Source organism: Chionomys nivalis, chromosome X, assembly GCF_950005125.1.
Source record: "Chionomys nivalis chromosome X, mChiNiv1.1, whole genome shotgun sequence".
Lineage (NCBI taxonomy): Eukaryota > Metazoa > Chordata > Mammalia > Rodentia > Cricetidae > Chionomys > Chionomys nivalis.
The window spans coordinates 21,053,468-21,076,437 of record NC_080112.1 but is presented as its reverse complement, the minus strand read 5'-3'; the positions used below and the strand labels follow the sequence as shown (position 1 = coordinate 21,076,437).

Below are 22,970 nucleotides of genomic sequence, written 5' to 3'. Positions count from 1 at the left end.
GATAATTGCCTTTCTGTGTCTGGGTTACCTCACTCAAAATAATGTTTTCTAGCTCCATTCATTTTCCTGCAAAATTCAAGCTGTCATTTTTTCCTGCTGTGTAGTACTCCGCTGTGTGAATGGACCACATTTTCCTTATCCATTCTTTGGTTGAGGGGCATTTAGGTTGTTTCCAGGTTCTGGCTATGACAAACAAAGCTGCTATGAACATAATTGAGCACGTGTCCTTGTGGTACGATAGAGCATCCTTTGGATATATACCCAAAAGTGGTATTACTGGGTCTTGAGGAAGGTTGTTCCTAATTTTCTGAGAAATCGCCACACTGACATCCAAAGGGATTCTGCCAGCTTGCATTCCCACCAGCAATGCAGAAGTGTTCCCCTTTCCCACAACCTCTCCAGCATAAGTTGTTATCAGTGTTTTTGATCTTGGCCATTCTTACAGGTGTAAGATGAAGTCTCAGAGTTGTTTTGATTTGCTTTTCTCTGATGACTAAGGATGTTGAACATTTCCTTAAGTGTCTTTCAGCCATTTTAGATTCCTCTGTTGAGAGTTCTCTTTTTAGGTCTATACTCCATTTTTTTTATTGGATTATGTGATCTTTTGGTGTCCAATTTCTTGAGTTCTTTGTATATTTTGGAGATCAGACCTCTGTATGATGTGAGGTTAGTGAAGATCTTTTCCCATTCTGTAGGCTGTCGTTTTGTTTTGGTGATCGTGTCCTTTGCTTTACAGAAGCCTTTCAGTTTTAGGAGGTCCCATTTATTGATTGTTTCTCTCAGTGCCTGTGCTGCTGGGGTTCTATTTAGGAAGTGGGTCCCTGTGCCAATGCGTTCAAATGTACTTCCCACTTTCTCTTCTATAAGGTTCAGTGTGACTGGCTTTATGTTGAGGTCTTTGATCTATTTGGACTTGAGTTTTGTGCATGGTGATAGATATGGGTCTATTTTCATTCTTCTACATGTTGATATCCAGTTATGCCAGCACTACTTTTTATATAATTTCTTTTTTCCATTTGATATTTTTTGCTTCTTTGTCAAAAATCAGGTGTTCAAGTGTATGGATTGATATCTGGGTCTTCTATTTGGTTTCGTTGGTCCTCGTGTCTGTTCTTAAGCCAATACCAGGCTGTTTTCAGTACTGTAGCTCTGTAGTAGAGTTTGAAGTCAGGGATTGTGATGCCTCCAGAAGTTCTTTTATTGTACAGGATTGTTTTGCCTATCCTGGGTTTTTTGCTTTTCCATATGAAGTTGAGTACCATTCTTTGGAAGTCTTTGAAGAATTTTGCTGGGCATTGCATTGAATCTGTTAAAAAAAAAAAACCTTTTATTAAAGAAAAATGCAAATAATATTTTAGATGTATAAAAAATAAATATTAAGGTTTTGAGTGTATCTCTGAGTATGGTAGTAGAGGACTTGCCTCATATATTCAAGTTTTTGGGTTTAATTTTCAGCATTGAAGGAAAAAAGAAGATAAAATAGCAACATGATGGAAAATGAGGGTCTACTACTCATCTTAAGAAATGAAACACAGATATAATGCTTGTAAAGCTTAGGACATGCTTGAGCATAATAAGCAGTAGTGGTAAAATGCTGAAGAAGTTCTTGTTCAGGAACGTTCATTGAGCTGGACATAGCAATAGTAGTGCCTTTAATCTCATCACTTAGGAAGTGGAGACTACATAAAAGGTTTGTGACCAACCTATGCTGCACAAAAACTAAAAAATGCAATGATAGGAGACTTTGTAGATAGGTAGTATTTTGAAACCTTTGTACTATATATTCTTACCTGAACAAGTTATTTTATATAACTTTAATATCATTGTTATTTCACATTTGAAGAAATAGATCCATGTAGCATGATCTAGTTTTGAAGATCATTGTTGATATTTACTTTAAGAGAGTGAGATTATAAGATCATAGTTTACCTTTCAGAAAAAAATGTTCCTAATTTTGGATGTGACTCATGGCATATATAGTTCACTGGGATGAGGAAGGCATGGCTGTGGGTCCAGTTCCTGATTGATGCTGGAAGGCAGCTTGGGAAGCAGAGAACAGAGGAATGACTGATCCTCAGCTGGCTTTCTCTTTTTTCTCTTTTTATGTGGTCTGCACTCCAGCCAATTGGATAATGTATCCACATCCAGGTTACGTCCTAACCTGTTCAGCTAATTTTCTTTATAATCACCCTTTACAGCCATATACAGAGGTGTGTTTATTGATATCAGTGTGTGTTTAATCTGATCAACCTTAAAATCAAAATTAACTATTGTAATTCCTCTCTTGTCAATTTGATACCCAAACACGTCACTTTTAAACCACAATACTTCAAACATCTCATAATAATGTAAAATATGTTTAGTCTCTTGCTAACAGTCACCAAAATCTTGACAGTTCTAACATTGTCCAAAAAAAAAAAAGCCCCAAAGTAGCCAGGCAATGGTGACATATAAGTTTATCCTAGCACTTGAGAGGCAGAGACAGGCGGATCTCTGAGTTCGAGCCTAGCCTAGTCTACAAAGGGAGTTCTAGGACAGGCTCCAAAGCTACAGAGAAACTGTGTCTTGAAAAGCCCCCCACAAAACAAAACAAAAAAAAAACCCCAACAAAACAAACAAGCAAACCCAAAGGATATAGTCTCTTTCGAGACTCAAATCAGTCTCTTAACTATGATCTGCAAAGTAAAAAATACAAATTATATAGTTCCAGCATACAGTGTCACATGTCAAACATTCCAATTTCTAAAAAGAATTCTGATTTTTTTTTTGTTTTGTTTTTGTTTTTTTGAGACAGGGTTTTTCTGTGGTTTTGGAGCCTGTCCTGGAACTAGCTCTTGTAGACCAGGCTGGTCTTGAACTCACAGAGATCCGCCTGCCTCTGCCTCCCGAGTGCTGGGATTAAAGGCGTGCGCCACCACCGCCCGGCAAGAATTCTGATTCTTAAAGAAATATAACAAAGAAAGATCAGACCAATGCAAGACCAAAACCTAGTAAGGTAAACACCAAACCCTGTAATTCTCTATCTGATATCCAGGGCTCATGGTTGCTTCATCTGGGTTCTAACAGACTTGGGAACTCTGACTTAACTCAGTAGCCTGTAGCATTCATAGCCTGTTAGTGGGCCCTGTTTGCCTCTCGCATCTCCAGTCCCTATTGAAACATAGGCTTCACCTTCACAACTTCATGAACAGCCTGATCAGGAGTTCCAGGCAGAGCACCTGACACTGCTATGAGTTTCCTGGCATCAGCAGCTTTCTGGACCCAAGGCCTCCCCAACATTTCAATTTTTGTATGCCTACAAAGCCAAGTAGATATACCATGTAGATAATGCCAAGATCGTACTGGGACAACAGCTTCAGTAAACTCTGTGTGCCTTCAGGCTGTACCTGGGAAAGCACTTCCCTAGGTAGCTCTGCTAGAGCAGGGTGCCCTGGAGGCAGTCTTAGTTCAGTCACTCCCTCCTAAAAATATGTTCCTTATGTTGAATAAAATACTTATGGTGTTAATCATGTTGCTGTTAGTTTAGATCTCAGAGAAGGTTTTGTGTATATTTTTACTATTCTACATATTAAAATTGATTAAATATTTAGCTAACATTTATAAAAAGATAATATTTCTTTTTAATGTACTGTGGAGTAGTTGAATTTTGTTTGATTTGAATTTTACATCTATTTACTATCCATATAAATTAGCAAGTATGACACTAAAACTTTATACTTATTGTCTTTTTATGATCTAACTCTGGAACAGCAATATTTATGGCTCATTTCCACAGACTAGGTTATTTTTTAAGATAGAATCTCCCCATTACCTTCAGCTGACCTCAGAATTTAGTGTTCTTTTGCCTAAGCCTTCTCAGCACTGGGATTACTGGCATGTAGCACCATAACAAGCCTTTAGATTAGCATTTTAATGGCTCTGTGCTCTGTTAGCTATTACTACTCTCTAGTTTGCCTTTCTTGCACCAAAAACTCTCGTTATTAATGACAGGTGGTTTATTCTATCAAAATCATTACCTAGTATCTGTGTGTCTCTGTATGATCAAAGGAGGATTACAGTAGTAGCTGAAATCTCTACTAAAGTACTTCCCTTTGAGTTTGCTGCTAGTTTACCACATTTTCTGTCCCGTGAATCAGAAGTAGAAATTTAAAGGTACTGACCCTGCCTTTTTAGTGAACTTTTTCTCTAGCAGTATGTCTGAGGCAGCAGCTATAAAGTTTTATAAAGTTGTTTACTCCTGGTTGTGATTACCTTTGATATTTAGAGGTGAACTATTAAGTAGAGTAATTGAGTTTGTTACAAGAAATGCTTATGTTCTACAAATTTAATCAGAAGGCTTAAAATATATTAATTGTTCTTTAGTGTGATCTGATCTTCCAGGTATGGATGCTAGCTAATTGCAGAACCATTTAGGACATATTAATCATATTAGGAAAGATAGGAAAACCTAGTATTTTACTTGTTTTTGTTATTTTCTATGCTTAGCATTCTTTGCTTTTGTTAAGTCCCTTAACGGTTTTTGATTTTTTTTTTTTTTGAGGTTGGGTTTTACGTAGCCCAGGTTGGCCTTGAACTCCTGATTAACCTGTCCAGCCTCCCTGCTTCGATGATAGGTTTGTACCACCATACACAGGGTTTTTTGAACACTTTTTAAAAATTCTTTTAATTTTTTTTATCATTATTTGTGTGTGTATGAGGGAGAGGGAGAGAGAGGAATTAACATATACCATAGCATGCATATGGAGGTCAGAGGACAACTTTTGGGAACTGATTCTCCTGCCATGTGTTCTAGAGATCAGAAGGTCATCAGGCTTGCACAACAAGCTCTTTTACACACTGAGCTGTCTCACCAGCCCTGAAGATTTTTTATTGTAGCATAATATGCATAAAATTCAATTTTAATTGTTTAATTTAGTGACATCAAGTATAGTCAAACTAATTTATAATTACTTACACTATCCATCTCTAGAAAGTTTTCATCATCTCAGATATAAACTTTGTACCTATTAAATGATTATTCTCTGTTTCTCACCCTCCCTAACTTTTTTTTTAAATTAATTAATTTATTTTTTAAAGATTTCTGCCTCCCTGCCACCGCCTCCCATTGGGAACTCACCAAGGCCAGCTGGCCTGGGTCTGAAAAAGCATGGGATAAAACCGGACTCGCTGAACATAGTGGACAATGAGGACTACTGAGAACTCAAGAACTATGGCAATGGGTTTTTGATCCTACTGCACCTACTGGCTTGGTGGGAGCCTAGGCAGTTTGGATGCTCACCTTAATAGACCTGGATGGAGATGGGTGGTCCTTGAACTTCCCACAGGGCAGAGAACCCTGATTGCTCTTCGGCCTCCCTAACTTTTAATAACCAGTTCTACTTACTGGTAGCCCTTGCTGGCCTGGAACTCACACGTAGACCAGGCTGGCCTCAAACTCATAGATCCATTTGCCTCTGCTCAGTTGTTCAGTGTAATCCTGGCTACATGAGACCTTGTCTTATTACAAACAAGCAAGCAAACAATACACTTCCTTTCAACAGTGATAAGCCTAAGGGTGAAGTCATAGGATGTTTCCAGATACTGTAGTGAATGCCTTTAATCCTAGTACTCAGAGGCTGAGACAGGCATATTTCTGTGAGTTCCAGGCCAGCCTGGCCCATGTAATGAGAACACCAAAACAAACAAAACCAACCAACCAACCAAGTTGACCCATATATATAAGTTACTTGGTGAAACATGTTCAGTTTTTTTTGTCAATCCTGGGAATCACACCAAGGGCCCCATTTCATTTTTTCTATAATACCTGAGTTATATCCCCCGAATCTCTCTTCAAATCTTTATTTTAATTGGGTTGTTGATTATTAATTAAAATTAAAGCCATAATCTGATGTCTTCAATGTACCTACTATGATAGCTAAGAATACCCACGGTGTCTGACTTGAGTTTATACAGTTTATACAGTTGTGCATGCTGTCACAGCTGCTGTGAGTTCATATATGCAGCTTCCCTGTTATCCTAGAAAAACTCTTTTGTAGTAGTCATCCTCAACGTCTTACAGTCTTTCTGGCCATCTTCTGCAATGACCCCTGAGCTAGCTAGCTTGCTTGCTTGCTTGCTTTCTTTTGATTTTTTTTTTTTTTTTTTTTTTTTTTTTTTTGGTTTTTCGAGACAGGGTTTCTCTGTGGTTTTTGAGCCTGTCCTGGAACTAGCTCTTGTAGACCAGGCTGGCCTCAAACTCACAGAGATCCTCCTGCCTCTGCCTCCCGAGTGCTGGGATTAAAGGCACCTGGTTTTGATCCCTGATCTTTAAGAGGAGCAGGGTGTGATATAGATGTCCCATTTGGGATTTAACACTTTGTAATCTCTTGTCTGCATGTTGGTCAGTTGTAGGTGTCTGTGTTAATCACCATCTACTGCTAAAAGAAATTCTTTGATGACGATTGAGAGATATACTAATATATGGGTATAACAGTCACAAGAAGCTGGTTACATATTACGTTCATTTTGCATGGTCTCTTCTAGAATCTGTGAGATGTTTAGTCACAGGTTTTTGGCTCCAGTAAGAGCTTGACTTTTTTTGTTGTTGTTGTTGTTTTGTTTGTTTGTTTTGAGACAGGGTTTCTCTGTTTAACAGCCCTGCTGTCCTGGAACTTGCTCTGTAGACTAGTCTGTCTACAGAGAAACCCTGTTTCGAAAAACCAGAAAAAAAAAAAAAGAAGAAGAAGAAAAGAAAGAAAGAAAATAGAAAAGAAAAATGTGCATGGAAATTTCTGTGTTATTAATTTGGAACTCGTTCTTCCACTTTAGGACCGCAAATTAACTAAAGCTGAGCAGCAACGGTTCAAAGAAGAAGCAGAGATGTTGAAAGGCCTCCAGCATCCCAATATAGTTCGATTTTATGATTCCTGGGAGTCTATATTAAAAGGAAAGAAATGTATTGTGTTAGTGACTGAACTAATGACATCAGGAACCTTAAAGACGTAAGTTGACTCTGATAGTACCTGTTGAGATGGAAATCATTTTAAGAAGTCATAAAAATTATTTATAAGCTTTCTAACTTAAGAATTTGTGGAGGGGCTGGGACTATAGCTCAGTGAAATAGCATTTACTTAATATATGCAAGGGCTTGGTTTCATCCCTAGTAACTATAACAATAAAAAAGAACTTATAGAATCTATTTCAGATTGATTGAAAAATCAAGATATTAATGAAGTTTGTTAGACTATGCAGTGCTGAAAAGTTAATGTTTGGGGACCTGGAGATGAAGTTCAATTGATTAAGTGCTTGCCTAGTATGCATTAAACCATGGATTCAATCCCCTGCACACATACAACTAGGAACAGTGGCACCACCTTTAATCTTAGCACTGTGTAGTGTGGTAGAGATAGGAGAATCAGGAGTTGATGGTTATTCCTGGCTACATGATGAATTCATGACCAGCTTGAGCTACATGAGACCATGCCTTAAAAACCCAAAAAATTGGATAAAGAGATGTCTCATAAGTTAAGAGCTCTTGTTGCTCTTGCAGAGCTTCCTAGCATCAGTGTGATGGCTTACAACCAGGGAATCTAGTGTCCTCTTCTGACATCAGTGAGTGCCTGGCATGCACTTAGAAAACATACATGCATGCAGGCAAGCCCTCATATACATAAAATAAATAAATCTTAAAAACCCCACAAAAGTTAATGTTTTAGATATATCATAAAATTTGAGTTAAAAATTATTATAAATTATAATTGCATTTTAAAAGATAATGACTTGCTAAGGGTTTGGCCCAATTTATACATCTTGCAAGGAATAACTACTGGTTTTTTTGTTTGTAACCAACTTTTTATTTGGTATGAATTGATTGTATAATCAGTTGTATATTTACAACTTTATTATTTAAAGTTACAATTTGATTTTTTTTGCTTTTTTGAGACAGGGTTTTTCTGTGGCTTTGGAGCCTGTCCTGGAACTAGCTCTTGTAGACCAGGCTGGCCTCGAACTCACAGAGATCCAAGTGCTGGGATTAAAGGCATGTGCCACCACCGCCCAGCCATTTTTCCTAACATTTTACAGTAAAATTTTATGTAGCCATGCCCTCCAGTGAATATATAAGTAATTATTTACACATAGAGAAGGGCTTTCTTTTTACAATGGTGTTTTCATCCCACAACCTCATTCTAGTATGGTTCTTATTTTGAATTAAAAGTACTAGACTTTGTAGAGTATCTTTTGGCATAAGTCATACCATTTTTTTTTAATGTAATGTGAGGTGAGGTGGGATGGTAAGCTTAAGTGACCTGTAAAGTGACTGTAGGTCAGGTCACTGAAAGATGAGAACGAGGGTTTAAGTGGGGTTGTGTTTTTTTTTTGTTTTTTTTTTTTGCTACAGCAAACAATAGAAGATAATTCAGGGGCTGGAGAGATGGCTTATTGGTTAAGAGTACCTGCTGCTCTTCCAGAGGTCAGAGTTCAGGTCCTGGTCTCCACATTGGGCAACTCAAAATTGTCTAACTTTAGGCCCTAGGTGGGCCATTGCTCTATTCTGACCCCCACAGCCATGTACGCTTGTGTGCACATTAACAAATACATAAGTAAAAACAAAAAAAATAAACCTTAAAAATTATTCAGGGGTAGTATTCATAGTAAGTATATAAGCAGAACAGCATGCTTATAGTGGTACTTATAGACTAATCTGGGAATGTGTGTTTACACATGATCTTTGTTTCTTTGAATAGGTACTTAAAACGATTTAAAGTCATGAAGCCAAAGGTCTTAAGAAGTTGGTGCAGACAAATTTTAAAAGGATTGCAGTTCTTGCACACAAGGACCCCTCCTATTATTCACCGGGATCTGAAATGTGACAACATTTTTATCACAGGACCCACTGGATCTGTGAAGATTGGTGATCTGGGACTTGCAACCTTAATGCGCACATCATTTGCTAAGAGTGTCATTGGTGACTAGTACTTTACAGTTTACTTCTGGGTGTTAGATTTGTCAGTTGTATAGGACTGGAATAAAGCTGATGAGTTAGCTACAGTTTTGGGCAAAATTTTGAACACTGCCTGTTTTTTAAGGTTTTGTTTTTTTACACACACACACACACACACTATTTTTTTTAAATTAAGACAGGATCTTCTGTAACCTGGGCAGGCCTCAAATTTACTACGTAATTAATATATGACCTTGAACACTCCAGTCTTGGGATTTTTAGGACCCAGACAGCACATTCAACCGTTAATTTGCTTTGAAATATTTGTGAATGTGATTTGAAATACCAGTTATATGAAAACTGAGTTATTTCCAATACCTAGTGTATATATTTTATAGAATATATTTTAAGGACTAATTTTTTTTAATTTACCTTTTTTTACATGTATGGGTGTTTTACCTACATGTATGTCTGCATATACAGTGCCCACAGAGGTCTGAAGATGGTGCTGGAGCCCTCAGAGTTGGAGTTTCAGACAGTTGTTAGCCACCATGTGGATTCTAGGAACTGAACCCCAACAAGTGCTCTTAACAGCTGAACTGTCTCTCCAGCCTCATCTATTAAGGATTATTGAAAGATTTTGAAGACTTAAAGAAAAAAATTTACTAAATTAATTTATGCAAATTTGAATTAAAAAGACAGAAATGCAAAATAAAATCAGATTTAATCTATATCTAGTTATCTTTTTATTTGGAGACAGGATCTCTTTATTATATAGTAGTTCTGGCTGACCTGGAACTTGCTATGCATAGTAGGCTGGCCTCAAATTCAGAGATCCTCCTGCCACTGTCTACTGAGTACAGGCATCAAAGGCTTGCATCATAGTACCTGGCCTTTTCTTTTCTTAGGACAGGATTTTATTGTAGACCAAGATGGCCTTGAAAATACTATGTAGCTGAGAATAACCTTAAAATTCTGACCTTCTTGCTTGTTACTATACAAGTACTAGGATTACAAGTGTGAGCCACCATGCCTGTCTAAAGTTAGATTTTTTTAACATCTTAACCTTGAATTGTACTTTAAATTGTACTTCATCAGTAAAAATGTTAAATTTGTTATTATTTTTTTTTTTTGAGATAGAGTCTCTCTATATAGCCTTGGCTGTCCTGGAACATTCTGTAGACAAGGCTTGGCCTCAAACTCAAAGAAATCCATCTACCTCTGTCTTCTAAATGCCAGGACTAAAGGTGTGCACCACCACATCCAGCCTAACTTATAGATTTACTTTGAAAGAGCAGAAAGTAATAGATACTTTTTATGGGAAAGAAAATCTTGATTAATATATCTCTTTAATAAAAATATGGTTATGGTGTTATTTTGTAGGCACTCCTGAGTTTATGGCTCCAGAGATGTATGAAGAACACTATGATGAATCTGTAGATGTTTATGCTTTTGGAATGTGTATGTTGGAAATGGCTACTTCAGAGTATCCATATTCCGAGTGCCAGAATGCAGCTCAAATATACCGTAAAGTAACCAGTGTAGGTATACTTTTATTCATTTTACTTCACAGATTGCCACATTTTGTGTTAAAATTGATAAAATTGACAGTAGAATTTAATTATAGGACAAAGGGTGTGACTTAGTGGAAGAAAAGAGAAAACGCCCCCTCTCCATTATGGTTTATTTTTATATAACAATGTTAGTTTAACCATTCACTCAGAAAAGGTTTATAAAGGTTTCTATTTATGTACTTGAACTCTATTAGGGTCATATAAAATGCTCTATATTATTTTGGAGATAGGGTCATATAAAATGCTCTATATTGTTTTGGAGAAAATGTACAGGTATGCTACAATTTTAGATATTAGTTTTGGTCTTGGTTCTGTTTTTTGGTTTTTAGTTTTTGTTTTTTTTCTGAGACAGCGTCTCACTATGTGCCTCTGACTGTCCTGGAACTCACTACATAGATCAGACTGGCTGCAATGTCAAAGAGATGCTCTGCCTCTGCCTATGACGAGCTGGGATTAAAGGCATGCTCCCCTACACCCGGTTTGATTGGTCTTAATTTTTAAAGCTGGATAATAAAACTAAAAGAATTTGAAGGACTTTAATACTTTAAGTGCCCAGTTAGCAAAGAGAATTCAGCATGTAGTTTGACAAGTGAATCTCTTATATAAGTAATGTTTTTTGTTAGAAATTGCAAGATCTGCAATGACAATAAGTGTTTGCTGCCCTAGGAAAGCTTACATTTCTAGGAGGAGAATAATATCAATTAAGAAATAGCTAGCAGAGCCAGGCAATGGTGGCGCACGCCTTTAATCCCAGCACTCGAGACCAGCCTGGTCTACAGAGCTAGTTCCAGGACAGGCTCCAAAGCCACAGAGAAACCCTGTCTCGAAAAACCAAAAAAAAAAAAAAAAAAAAAAAAGAAAAGAAAGAAATAGCTAGCAGCCGGGTGGTGGTGGCGCACGCCTTTAATCCCAGCACTTGGGAGGCAGAGGCAGGCGGATCTCTGTGAGTTCGAGACCAGCCTGGCAGCCTGGTCTACAAGAGCTAGTTCCAGGACAGGCTCCAAAACCACAGAGAAACCCTGACTCAAAAAAACCAAAAAAAAAAAAAAAAAAAAAAAAAAAAAAGAAAGAAAAAAAAAGAAATAGCTAGCGAGACATGACGGTGCACACCTGTAATCCCAGCACTTGGGAGTCTAAGGAAAGATGGTTGTAAGTTTGAGGACAACCTGGGCTACAAAATGAAACCCTATTCAGAAAATAAGAAAAAAAATCAGTATAAAATAAAAGGATAGGAGTATAGTAAGGGATACAAAGTAGAATTGGAGTGTTTTCATTGTTTAGGGTAGACTACTTCGCATATGGCTGGGTGACTTGAGATAGATCATGAAAGAGCTTGTTAATGTTTCAGGAAGTTAATAATAAGAGTCATTTTTTAATCTTTTAAAATTAAGTTATTTTAAATAGACAGATGACATTGTATACATTTATGGGATACAATATGATATATACAATGTAAAATCAAGGTAGTTTACCTCTAACTTCATTTCCTTCTTATTTTTTGTGGTGAAACATTTTTAAAACTTACTTTTTAGTTACTTTATAATATGCTGTGTTTTATTGACTATAGTCATTGTGCTGTGGACTATATTTCAAAGCTTTTTCCTGCTGTTTAATTGCAACTTTTACCCATTAAGCAACAATTCCTAATTTCTTCCCAGCCTCTGATAAGAGCTCAGAAAAAGAATTGCAATGCCTTATTAGTGTATGTCCTTTATCTAAAGAACCCCAAGTACAAAAGTATTTTGTGCTTGATTTATAAATTATAATTCTATAACTGTCTTCACTTACATATAGAGAAGGCATGAATTGCCAAGAAAACCAGGAAGAGGTTAGAGGAGAGATTATACAGGACGTTTTCTATGTATAGAATAACATTGTCAGGGTTTCACTGTGTCACTGAGGCTGACCTTGAACTCATGACTTTCTACCTTAGCCTCCCAAGTGCTGTGCATAATACGTCTTTTTTGTGATTCTGGGGATGAAATTTAGGGCCTAATGAAAACTATACAAGTGCTCTACCACTGATCCATACCCTTAGCATAACTGCAATTTTGAATGACTATTATTTTTATGTTAACATACAAAAATGCCATATCACAATTTACATTTGTACCTCTTCAAAGCTTCTTGAATTTTGGATCCAAATTAATTCCCAATCTTGCCAGATTTATCTAGTATATGAATCTTTATTCTTTAAGGTAGTATGATAGGTGTAGAATTAGATCTTAGGTTGTCTCAATTTATGGCAATTATTTTTCCAGATTAATTTGCAATTTTCTATTTAATGAGTACAATGATAATTGAATAATTTTCTGAAAACCTAAAACTTATAAACAAAAGGTATAAAATGAGCAGATTAAGGTAGATGACATGCTTACAGGAAAGTTATAAGTTGTCTGGACCTCATGTTTGTATTTTTATTTTAAAAGTGTACATATAAAATAATAGTTACTTTTTCACATTTTTTATATGTAATATTTTAATTTGTTCTTGTTCATCCTCTCACTAATCTTTCCTATATTTTCTCTGTCTGCATCTTGCATTCTATTCCCACTAATAATCCTCACTCTGCTTTTGTATCATATGTATTTCATTATCCCCCAGTTTCACCCTCCCTTTTCATGACTGTTTCTCCGCATTCTCACACACAGGCACACACAACACATACACATGCACACACACACACAGACATTATTCCACATATGGTAGAGAACATGTATTCTGGCTTATTTTATTTAACATGATTTCCAATTTCATCCATTTTCCTGCAAGTGCTGTGATTTCATTATTCTTTATAGTTGAATAAAATTCTGTTGTATATATGTACCACACTTTTACTATATATTTGTGAATAGACATCTAGACTGGTTAATTTCTTAGCTGTTGTGGATTGTATATCAATAAACACAGTTGTATGAGTGTCTCTGTGGTATGTTGACTAAAGAGTCCTTTGGATATATACCCTGGAGTGTTATAGTTCTGTTATATGACAGTTTTATTTTCAATTTTTAATAAGTTCTTTGAGAATATCGTGCAGTTATTTTGATTGTATTCACCCTCTCTACTCAAGGCCTTCTCAGATCCAGTCTTCTTTACTCTCCCATTTAACTTAGTGTCCATTCATTCATGTGTCTCCGTCCCTGACAAGGCCTATTTGTGCTTTTCACATATTTTTTTATTCTTTTTTTTTCTTTTCTTTCTTTTTTTTTTTTTTTTATTTTTCGAGACAGGGTTTCTCTGTGGTTTTGGTTCCTGTCCTGGAACTAGCTCTTGTAGACCAGGCTGGTCTCGAACTCACAGAGATCCGCCTGCCTCTGCCGCCCGAGTGCTGGGATTAAAGGCGTGCGCCACCAGCTGTTCAGATATTCTTGAATGCTTCTACTGAAACATGGCCAACTTATCAGAGGCTTTACTTTTAGAGAAAACTGATCCATTCTCTATGAGCTGCTAAGAATTTCCAGTAGCCCTTCCTCCATTTAGGGGTGAAACTTTCTGCTCAGTTCCCCTCTCCATGCTGAGATCTGGTCTGGCTTAGACTTGTGCTACTGTTACAACTACTGTGTCTAGAAGACACTGTTTCCTTATAGTATCCACTGCCTCTGCCTCTTTTAGTCTCCTATTTCTCAGCAATCCTTGAGCCCCAGGAGAAGGAATTGTGATATAGAGGCCCCATTTAGGGCTAAATATTTCATAATCTTATTCTTTGCACCTGAGCCAGTGGTAGATCATTTTGTTGATCATTATCTACTGCAAACAGGCTTCTCTGATTAGGGTCGAGAGATGCCTTAATCTATGGTTAATGTTTAGAAAATATTGTTTATTCTTTGTTTTTATTTGTTATATTTTTAAATTAGCTTACAAAGGGATAAGTTTGTTTATGGCATTTTCATGCATGCTTCATTTTGGTTGATTTCTCTCCCAGTCTTCCTCCATTTCCAACTTTCCCCACTGTAACTTTCTGCCTCCCGCTATTTTGTAGTAATAGGAGTGGTGGGGCTGCGTCCCCGCCACCCAGTTAGCTTTCACTCTGTTGTAATAGGAGCGGCGGCAGGGCTGCGTCCCACCACCCGGCTAGCTTTACCAGAAATAATTACACGGAAACTGTATTTTTTTTAAACACTGCCTGGCCCATTAGTTCCAGCCTCTTATTGGCTAGCTCTTACATATTGATCTAACCCATTTTTAATATTTTGTGTAGCACCACGATCTGGTGGCTTACCAGGGAGATCTTAACCTGTGTCTGTGTCTGGTGGGCGAATCATGGCGACTCACTCACTTGGCTTCTTTCTCCCAGCATTTTGTTCTGTCTACTCCGCCTACCTAATTTTCTGTCCTATTAAAGGGCTAAGGCAGTTTCTTTATTTAACCAATGAAATTAACTCCTCCATCATTATTGTCCCCCATTTACTTTCTAGCTCATGTATTTATTAGCCATTTGTATTTTTTTTCTATAAGTTTTATTTGTTCATTTACAATTTCATACATATATTCTTTGACAGTTTTATACATATATTAATGTACTTTGATCTTATTCATCCCATTATTCTCTCTTATGTCCTTATACCTCAGACTAAACCCCTTCCTGCATCCCCTCCCACTTTCCTGTCTTTTTATTCTGTACTTACTGCACTTAATTTGGGTTCCTTGCCTGAGCATGAGTGGGGTGTTATTCACTTGAGCAAGAGCAACTTTCCAGTGACTACACCACCGAGCAATATGATTCCTGCATATGCATTATACAGCAGCCATTAACTGCCTATAGTTTCTCACAGAAGGGTTTGGCATTATGAACCCTTTCTCTGTTCATGATGAAATGTTGATAACCCCAATTTTCTCTTGTTGTTATTGTTTCATATTTTTTAGGTTATAATATAATGGGTGTCACCATAGCTTTTTCTTTATACATATGTACCAGTAAATTTATTCTCATTTTTCCCCTTATCTCTGCCCCCTCACATGTCTGTCTGCCCCCTTAAGTCTGTTTCCTTTGTTCCTCCTTTTCTGTTTTCTTATTATATGTGTTTATTTTGAGACAGGGTCTCATCTTACTGTGTAGCCCTGGCTATCCTGGAGTTCAGGCTAGCCTTGAACTCACAGAAATCTCCCTGCCTCTGTCTCCTGAGTGCTGAGATTAGAGGCGTGCACCACAGCTTCCTATTGCACATGTTTGTTACTTTCTTCATTTCTCTTAAGACATCTTACTCTTCTCTCATGATCCTCTTTCTAGTTTTGTTACCTATAAACACAAACATGCAAATACATATATACACATATGTAATTGTAAGTCTAGGTTCCACATATGATCATGTAATATTTGTCTTACCACGTCTGTTTTATTTTAACATGGTGGTTTCCAATTATAGCTATTCTCTTGAAAATGTCATTATCATTTTATTTTAGGACTGCACGAAATTCCATTATGTATATGTACCACATTTTCTTTTTTCCATTCATCTGTTGGCAGACATATAGACTGACATTTGGGTACTGTGGTTATTGTGAATAGTGTGGCAGTAAACACAGATGTACAGTTCCATCTGTGATATGTTGATGTAGAGTCTTGGTGCTGGGAACCAAACTTGAGTCTTCTGAAATAGCAGCAAATGCTCTTATCTGCTGAGCTATTTCTCCAACTCCTATTTTTATTATTTTTTTATTATTCATGTATGTCTGTGTGTGGTTATAGGCACATAAGTGCAGGTTCTTGTGAAGGTCAGAAGAAGGAATTGTGTCCTATGGATCTAGAGTTATAGGTAATTGTGAGCCATACCTAATGTCAGTGCTGGGAACTGAACTTGACTCCTCGACAAGAATATACACTCTAAGCCAGGTGTGGGTGGCACACACCTTTAATCCCAGTACTGGGGAGGCAGAGGCAGGTGAATCTCTAAATGAGGACAGCCTGGTCTACAGAGTGAATTCTAGGAGAGCCAGGACTACACAGAGAAACCCTGTCGTGTGTGTGTGTGTGTGTGTGTGTGTGTGTGTGTGTGTGTGTGTGTGCGTGCGTGTGTTATAAACTCTTAACTTCTGATTCATCTCTCAAACCCCTTTCATGTTTTCTTGATAGCCATTCTGGCTAAGGTAAGATGGAATCTTGAAGCAGTTTTTTTTTTTTCTTTTTTCTTTTTTTGGTTTTTTCGAGACAGGGTTTCTCTGTGGTTTTGGAGCCTGTTCTGGAACTAGCTCTTGTAGACCAGGCTGGCCTCGAACTCACAGAGATCCGCCTGCCTCTGCCTCCCAAGTGCTGGGATTAAAGGCGTGCACCACCACCGCCCGGCACTCGTGAAGCAGTTTTAATTTGTATTTCCCTGAGCAGTGAAAATGCTGAACATTTTTATTTCAAATATTTATTGGCCACTTTAATTTTTTGAGACTTATTTTATATGTCTGAGTGTTTTGCCTGTCTGTACTGTATGTGTACTATATACATACCAGGTATCTGCAGAGGTGAGATGAGAGCATCAGTTCCTCTGGAACTGGTGTTACAGATGACTGTAAGCCACATGTGGATGATGGGAATTGAACCCATGCCCTCTGGAGAGCAGCAAGTGCTCTTAACAACAGAGCCATCTCTTCAGCCACTGTCTTTTCATTTTTGGGAATTCTCTATGCAGATCATTAGTCAATCTATTGATTTAAAGGGTTTTTTGGATAGTATTTACCTTTTGCAGTTCATATATTTTATTTATTCTGTTTCTAATGTCTAGCTGTCAAGATCTGGAGAGCTGGAAGACAGGTCTTCATACTTTCCAAATTTTTTAAATAGTAACCATCCTTTTGGATGGATGAGGCAATGGATTTCAAGTACTCCACTGGAGGCTCCGAGGTGTTTAGCTTTATAGAAGAGAATAGCAGATAGATGGATGCAGAGGTTGATCTGCCTTCTGACCTAAGGCTCAGGGCTATCAGACTCTAGTGTTACTCTCAGTTGATGAGGTCTGCCACTTCAACTGAGAGCAGGGTTATTTTCCCTTATGCATTTCTCTTAGCCAAGCCTTCTGCCATCTGCAGAAGTGGCTTATTGGTTCTTTGGCTTGTTGGTCATGACCTTCCAGTTTTCCAGGACTGTCTCTTGCCCTGTGGCTGTGGTAAGTTAAATTGAGGCTTTTTGTCTTCAGGTTTTTTTCATTTTGGAGTCCTCAGTTCAGCTCAGTTTCTAGTAACTGTTTTCCACTGCAAGATAATGCCAACCCTTGCTCTCCAAGACAGTGACAGGAATGGGAGTCGTTACCATTTTCCCATCCACTGTCTTCCTTCAACTGGTTTTGAGACTTGTGTTTCCCAACTTTCCCTCTCCAGCTTTCAAGTATTTTATTATCACCTTTGTGAATTTCTGAAGTTCCTTCTTGCTTTTTCTCTTTAGAATAGTTATTTGACTTTTCTCATTCCAGACCTTATCTTAATACATTTGTATATGTGTACACACAAACATACTGTTTGTTATGGCTTCTATCCATTTTAGAAGACTTTGAACTATATTAAATTTAGAATACTAGAAATAGAGAAGCCTTTATTTTTAAGTTATGTTGTCTGTGATTGAGTCTCAGTAAGTAGCTAAAGGTGACCTTGAACTTTTGCCTTCACCTCTCTTATAAAACCATATTTATTTTGTCTGGCCTGGTAGTACATATCTGTGGTCCCAGGTATTTGGCAATTTGGAACAGGATCTTGAAACTTGGCACATAAAACGAAATCCTGCCTCAAAGGAAACAAGCAGACAAACCGCTACTTTTTCTCTGAATCAAAAATAGTTACTATATTTGCTTTTTTAAAATCTTTTTTCCATTTGAATTTCTAAAATATATTTCATTTATTTGTGTTTGTGTGTGTGTGCGCGCGTGCATGCATGCACGAATAAGTTCTCACAGTCATATTCTTATGTATGGAGGCTAAAAAACAACTCTTAGGAGTCAGTTCTTTCCTGACATGCTGTGGGATGGAGGCTGGAACTCAGATCAAGCCTTTTCACTGCTTCCCTCCCACTTACATTTTATTTGGTGCGTGTGTGTGCATGCATATGTGCCACATGGTGACTGTGGGGTGACTGTGGGGACCAACATATTCTCTTCCTTCTACCTTTATGTGGTTTTCCAGAGGTTGAAGTCAGATAATCAGGTGTGGTGGAAAGTACTTCTAACCTACTGAGGCATCTTGCAAGTCCATTATTAAATTTTATTTTTTTAAATTATGTATGTGTTTGTGAATGTGTACTTGCATACATGTTTATGAATACCCTTCTTGGAGGCCAGAAGTTGATATCAGATCCCCTGGAGCTGGAGTTATCCCTTCAGTATGGGTTCTGGGATTGGAACTTGGGTCCTCTAAAAGAGCAGGAATTGCTCTTAACCACTGAGCCATCTCTCTAGTCCCTATTATGTTTTCCTAATCAGGATTATATATATATATATATATATATATGGGGGGATTCTGCTTTTTCCCCTATTATTTCATATTAAATTGTGAGCATTCCCAATACTATTAAGTACAGTAGTATTTATAGTCTCTATATGTTTGTATATGTAATATTAAGTTTACCTCAGTTATTAGTGTAGATTATTCACAATTTTCAGTTATTTATGGAGCTGTGATAAAAGCCTTTTTAAAAAGTTAAACTGGGCTGGTGAGATGATGCAGCTGGTAAAGGCACTTTCTATTAAGCCTGACAACCTGAGTTCAATTCCTGGAAAATACATGGTGGAAGGCGATTGTCTACTCCTGCAAGTTATTCTCTGACTTTCACACGCATGCTAGATCCTGCCTTCCTCACTAGTAAATAAAATGTAATTTTAAAAAGTTAAATTTGTCTGGGTATGGTGGCACAAGCCTATATTCTCAGCACTTGGGAGGCAGAGGCAGGCAAATTTCTGAGTTTGTAGCCCGCCTGGTCTACATAGAACAGTGGTTCTCAACCTTTCTAATGCTTCAAGCCGTTAATACAGTTCCTCATGTTGTGGTGACTCTCAATCATTTTGTTGCTACTTCATAACTGTAATTTTGCTACTGTTATGAATTGTAGTGTAAATAATATGCAACCCCTGGGAAAGGGTATTCAAAGCCTCCAAGGGTCATAACACACAGGTTGAGAAACTGACAGAGAGTTCTAAAATAGTCAGTGCTATGTAGCAAAATTCTGTGTAAAACTTTTGAAATTAAATATATGTGTGTAATAATCTCATTGAATAATTGGATTTTTATGAGAAAATAATGTTTAATATTTGCCATATTGATTTGTACTTTTAATTGTTTAATTTGTAACAAGAAACCATTTTCTTCTCCCAGGGCATAAAACCAGCCAGCTTCAATAAAGTCACAGACCCTGAAGTAAAAGAAATAATTGAAGGATGTATTCGACAAAACAAATCTGAAAGGTGGGTGGAATTATAACAAAATTACATAAATGATGGATGCATTTTTATCATGGATACTGTAATGTATGTATATCATAGCATGCCATTTGACACGTTAGATGTTGCTATTATGTGCTGAATTTGAACTGACATTGGTATTTGTTATGACACCTTAATAGTGAGATGATGTAAAACACGTAACAAATTGCTTGTTTAAGTAGTTGAGAGTAAGCAGATAGATTACATTTGGTTTTATATCATTGTGCCAATAATAATAGTAAGTAAGAGTCATGGATATTTTTGTTCAAAAAGTATTCTATATTTGTATCAAAATTTGTATTTTTGTATAGAGAACTGCTTTAGTATTGGCTTTCACTTCCTTTTATTTTGAGCTTTGTATAATTACTGGCTTAAATTGCTAGCTTCTTTTGAAATTTTTAAAAAATTATTTTATGTGTTTGTATGTCTTAGTATATATACATATGTACCATGTGCATGCAAGTGTGTGCAAAGGCCAGAAAGGTGTCAGGTTCCCTGCGTCTGGAGTCATATGCAATTGTGAGCTACTCAATGTGGGTACTGGAAACCAGACCTGGGTCCTCTAGAAGAGCATCAAATGTACATTACTGCTGAACCATTTCTCTTTTTCTCTTCTTTTCTCTTCTCTTCTCTTCTTTTTCCGGTTTTTTGAGACAGGGTTTCCCTGTGTAGCTTTGGAGCCTGTCCTGGAACTCACTTTGTAGACCAGGCTGGCCTCACAAGAGTTCTAAATACGTCACTGCAAACTGCTCAGTCTGTATAATGTTGTTACTTGTATGTTCATATTTTTAGGACCGACCATTGAATAACCAATTGGGGTGATGGGCCCTGGGTCTGACTATTTCTCTTACTCAGCATTTCTTAGTTGCCTATAGTTCTTTGTCTAGAGTTGAAGCCTTATGAACTTTTCCCCTTCCACGTTAATATGTCAAATGGTGCTATCCTTTTTCAGGTTATATTTAACCAGCCATGTTACTGAGAGACTTCATGGGTGTAGCTTTTCTCTCATTTCTAGGAGACACAATCTCAGCACATTTTCTGTTCCTCTGGCTCTTAAAATCTTTCCTTCCCCCTTTTTTTGTAATGATTTTTTTTTCTTTTTTTCTTTTTTTTGGTTTATTGACACCGGGTTTCTCTGTAGCTTTGGAGCCTGTCCTGGAATTAGCTCTTGTAGACCAGGCTGACCTCGAATTCACAGGGATCCGCCTGCCTCTGCCTCCCAAGTGCTGGGATTATATATGTATGTGTGCATACATATGATGTATGTATGTATGTATGTATGTATGTATGTATGTATGTAAAGGGGAAAAAGGATATGGCACACCCGTTTAATCCTAGCACTTGAGATGCCGAGGCAGGCTGATTTCTGTGTGTGTTCAAGGCCAGCCTGATATAAATAGCAAGTTCCAAGTTAGGCAAAGCCACTCAGCAAGACACTGTCTCAAATTAAAAACAAATTGAACCACATTGGCTTCACCTATGACATTCTTCTAAAAAATGAAGTACATATTAATTAAATAATTGTCCTTTGTTTTTTTTAAAAAAAAAGTTTTTTGAAACAGAGTCTCATTCTGTATCCCAAGCTGCCCTGGAACTCACTATATAACACAGGCTGGCAAATGCTGTGGTATAGGAGGTGGGCCATTACATACAACTTCTGAGTAGATAATTATTATTGAAGTAGTCTTATTTGTAAGAATTTGAATGTCCAGTTCACCTTATAGTTAATATATTTGGGAAATGTCTTCCTTTGTTGAAAATCTGTTGCTTTAGTCTGAGTGGCTCAGTCCAGTGGCTTTAGGCAGGCTAATAAATTTATGTAACAATTCTCTCTTGGGCATACTTTTATGTGAGTTAGACTTTGATATCAATTAAGATGTTATTGGTAATTAATTCTTAAATAAGATCATTCTATGTGTATGCAAGTTGACATTTCTTGTGTCCCTAGTAATAAATTGGTTATAAGATGTAGTTTTTATAGCAAAACAAATAATAAATGGTTTAATAGAAAATGTAAATAAAGTATGAGTCTCACTTGGATGCAATTAACTTTTACTATTTAAAGGACCATATTTTGCTTATGACTGAAAGAATTGATAATGATATGTATATTTTATTTATTAGGTTATCTATCAAGGACCTACTAAATCATGCATTCTTTGCTGAGGATACTGGACTGAGGGTGGAGTTAGCAGAGGAAGATGATTGTTCAAATTCATCCCTGGCCCTAAGACTCTGGGTTGAAGATCCTAAAAAATTAAAAGGCAAACATAAAGACAATGAAGCTATTGAATTCAGTTTCAATTTAGAAACAGATACACCCGAGGAAGTAGCATATGAAATGGTAAGTAAATCTTAGTGATGCTTTCCTTACACATAACAGTATCCTGATTGATTAATGCTTGTTTTCTACTTCTCATTGTTTTGTTTTCTTTCTTCTGTGTACTTTTTCTCTTGCAATATGTTTGTATAGGTCTGCCTGCAGAGGCATGCATTTTTACCTTCCCAGTGCAGGGATTATAGGTGTGTCCTTTTGTTGTTGTGATTTTTTGGTTATTCAAGATATGTTTTCACTGTTTTGCCCTGGCCATTCTAGAAGTCACTCTGTAGACCAGGCTGGCCTTCAAATCACAGAGATGTGCCTGCCTCTACCTCTGGGATTAAAGGTGTGTGCAGCAATACTTTTTTGTTGGGATTTCCAGGCTGTAAATAATGACCCAGAGATTTATGATTTAATTATGAAGGTTTGGCCTTTAGCTTAGACTTGTCTCAACTAGCTCATGGCTTATATTAACCCATATTTTTAAATCTATGTTCTGCCACGTGGCATTTTACGTCTCTTCCATCTTGCACCTTCAGTCTCGTCTCTGTGTCTGGCTGGTGACCCTACTTTTCTTCTTCCCAGAGTCCTCTCTCTGTAGTTGTCCCACCTATACCCCCTAACTAACAGTGGCCGTTCAGCTTTTTGTTACACCAGTCATAGCAATACACCTTCACACAGTGTACATATATCCCACAAAAGGTGTGCGCCACCACCACCCTGCTCAGGTGTGTGCTTTTATGCTTTGCACAGGTGCTGCGGTTTCA

At 37.3% G+C, this 22,970-nt stretch overlaps 1 protein-coding gene across 3 annotated transcripts in view; it reads left to right on the top strand.

The window, feature by feature from the left end:
• Nucleotides 1–22,970, top strand: part of Wnk3 (WNK lysine deficient protein kinase 3) — a 135,030-nt gene that overhangs the window by 38,598 nt on the left and 73,462 nt on the right. For all 3 annotated transcript variants that reach the window (XM_057760117.1, XM_057760116.1, XM_057760115.1), the window contains exons 3-7: nt 6,808–6,980; nt 8,724–8,944; nt 10,304–10,461; nt 19,777–19,865; nt 22,008–22,227. In XM_057760117.1, the coding sequence (XP_057616100.1) occupies nt 6,808–6,980; nt 8,724–8,944; nt 10,304–10,461; nt 19,777–19,865; nt 22,008–22,227 (861 nt within the window). The remainder of the gene's footprint in view (nt 1–6,807; nt 6,981–8,723; nt 8,945–10,303; nt 10,462–19,776; nt 19,866–22,007; nt 22,228–22,970) is intronic.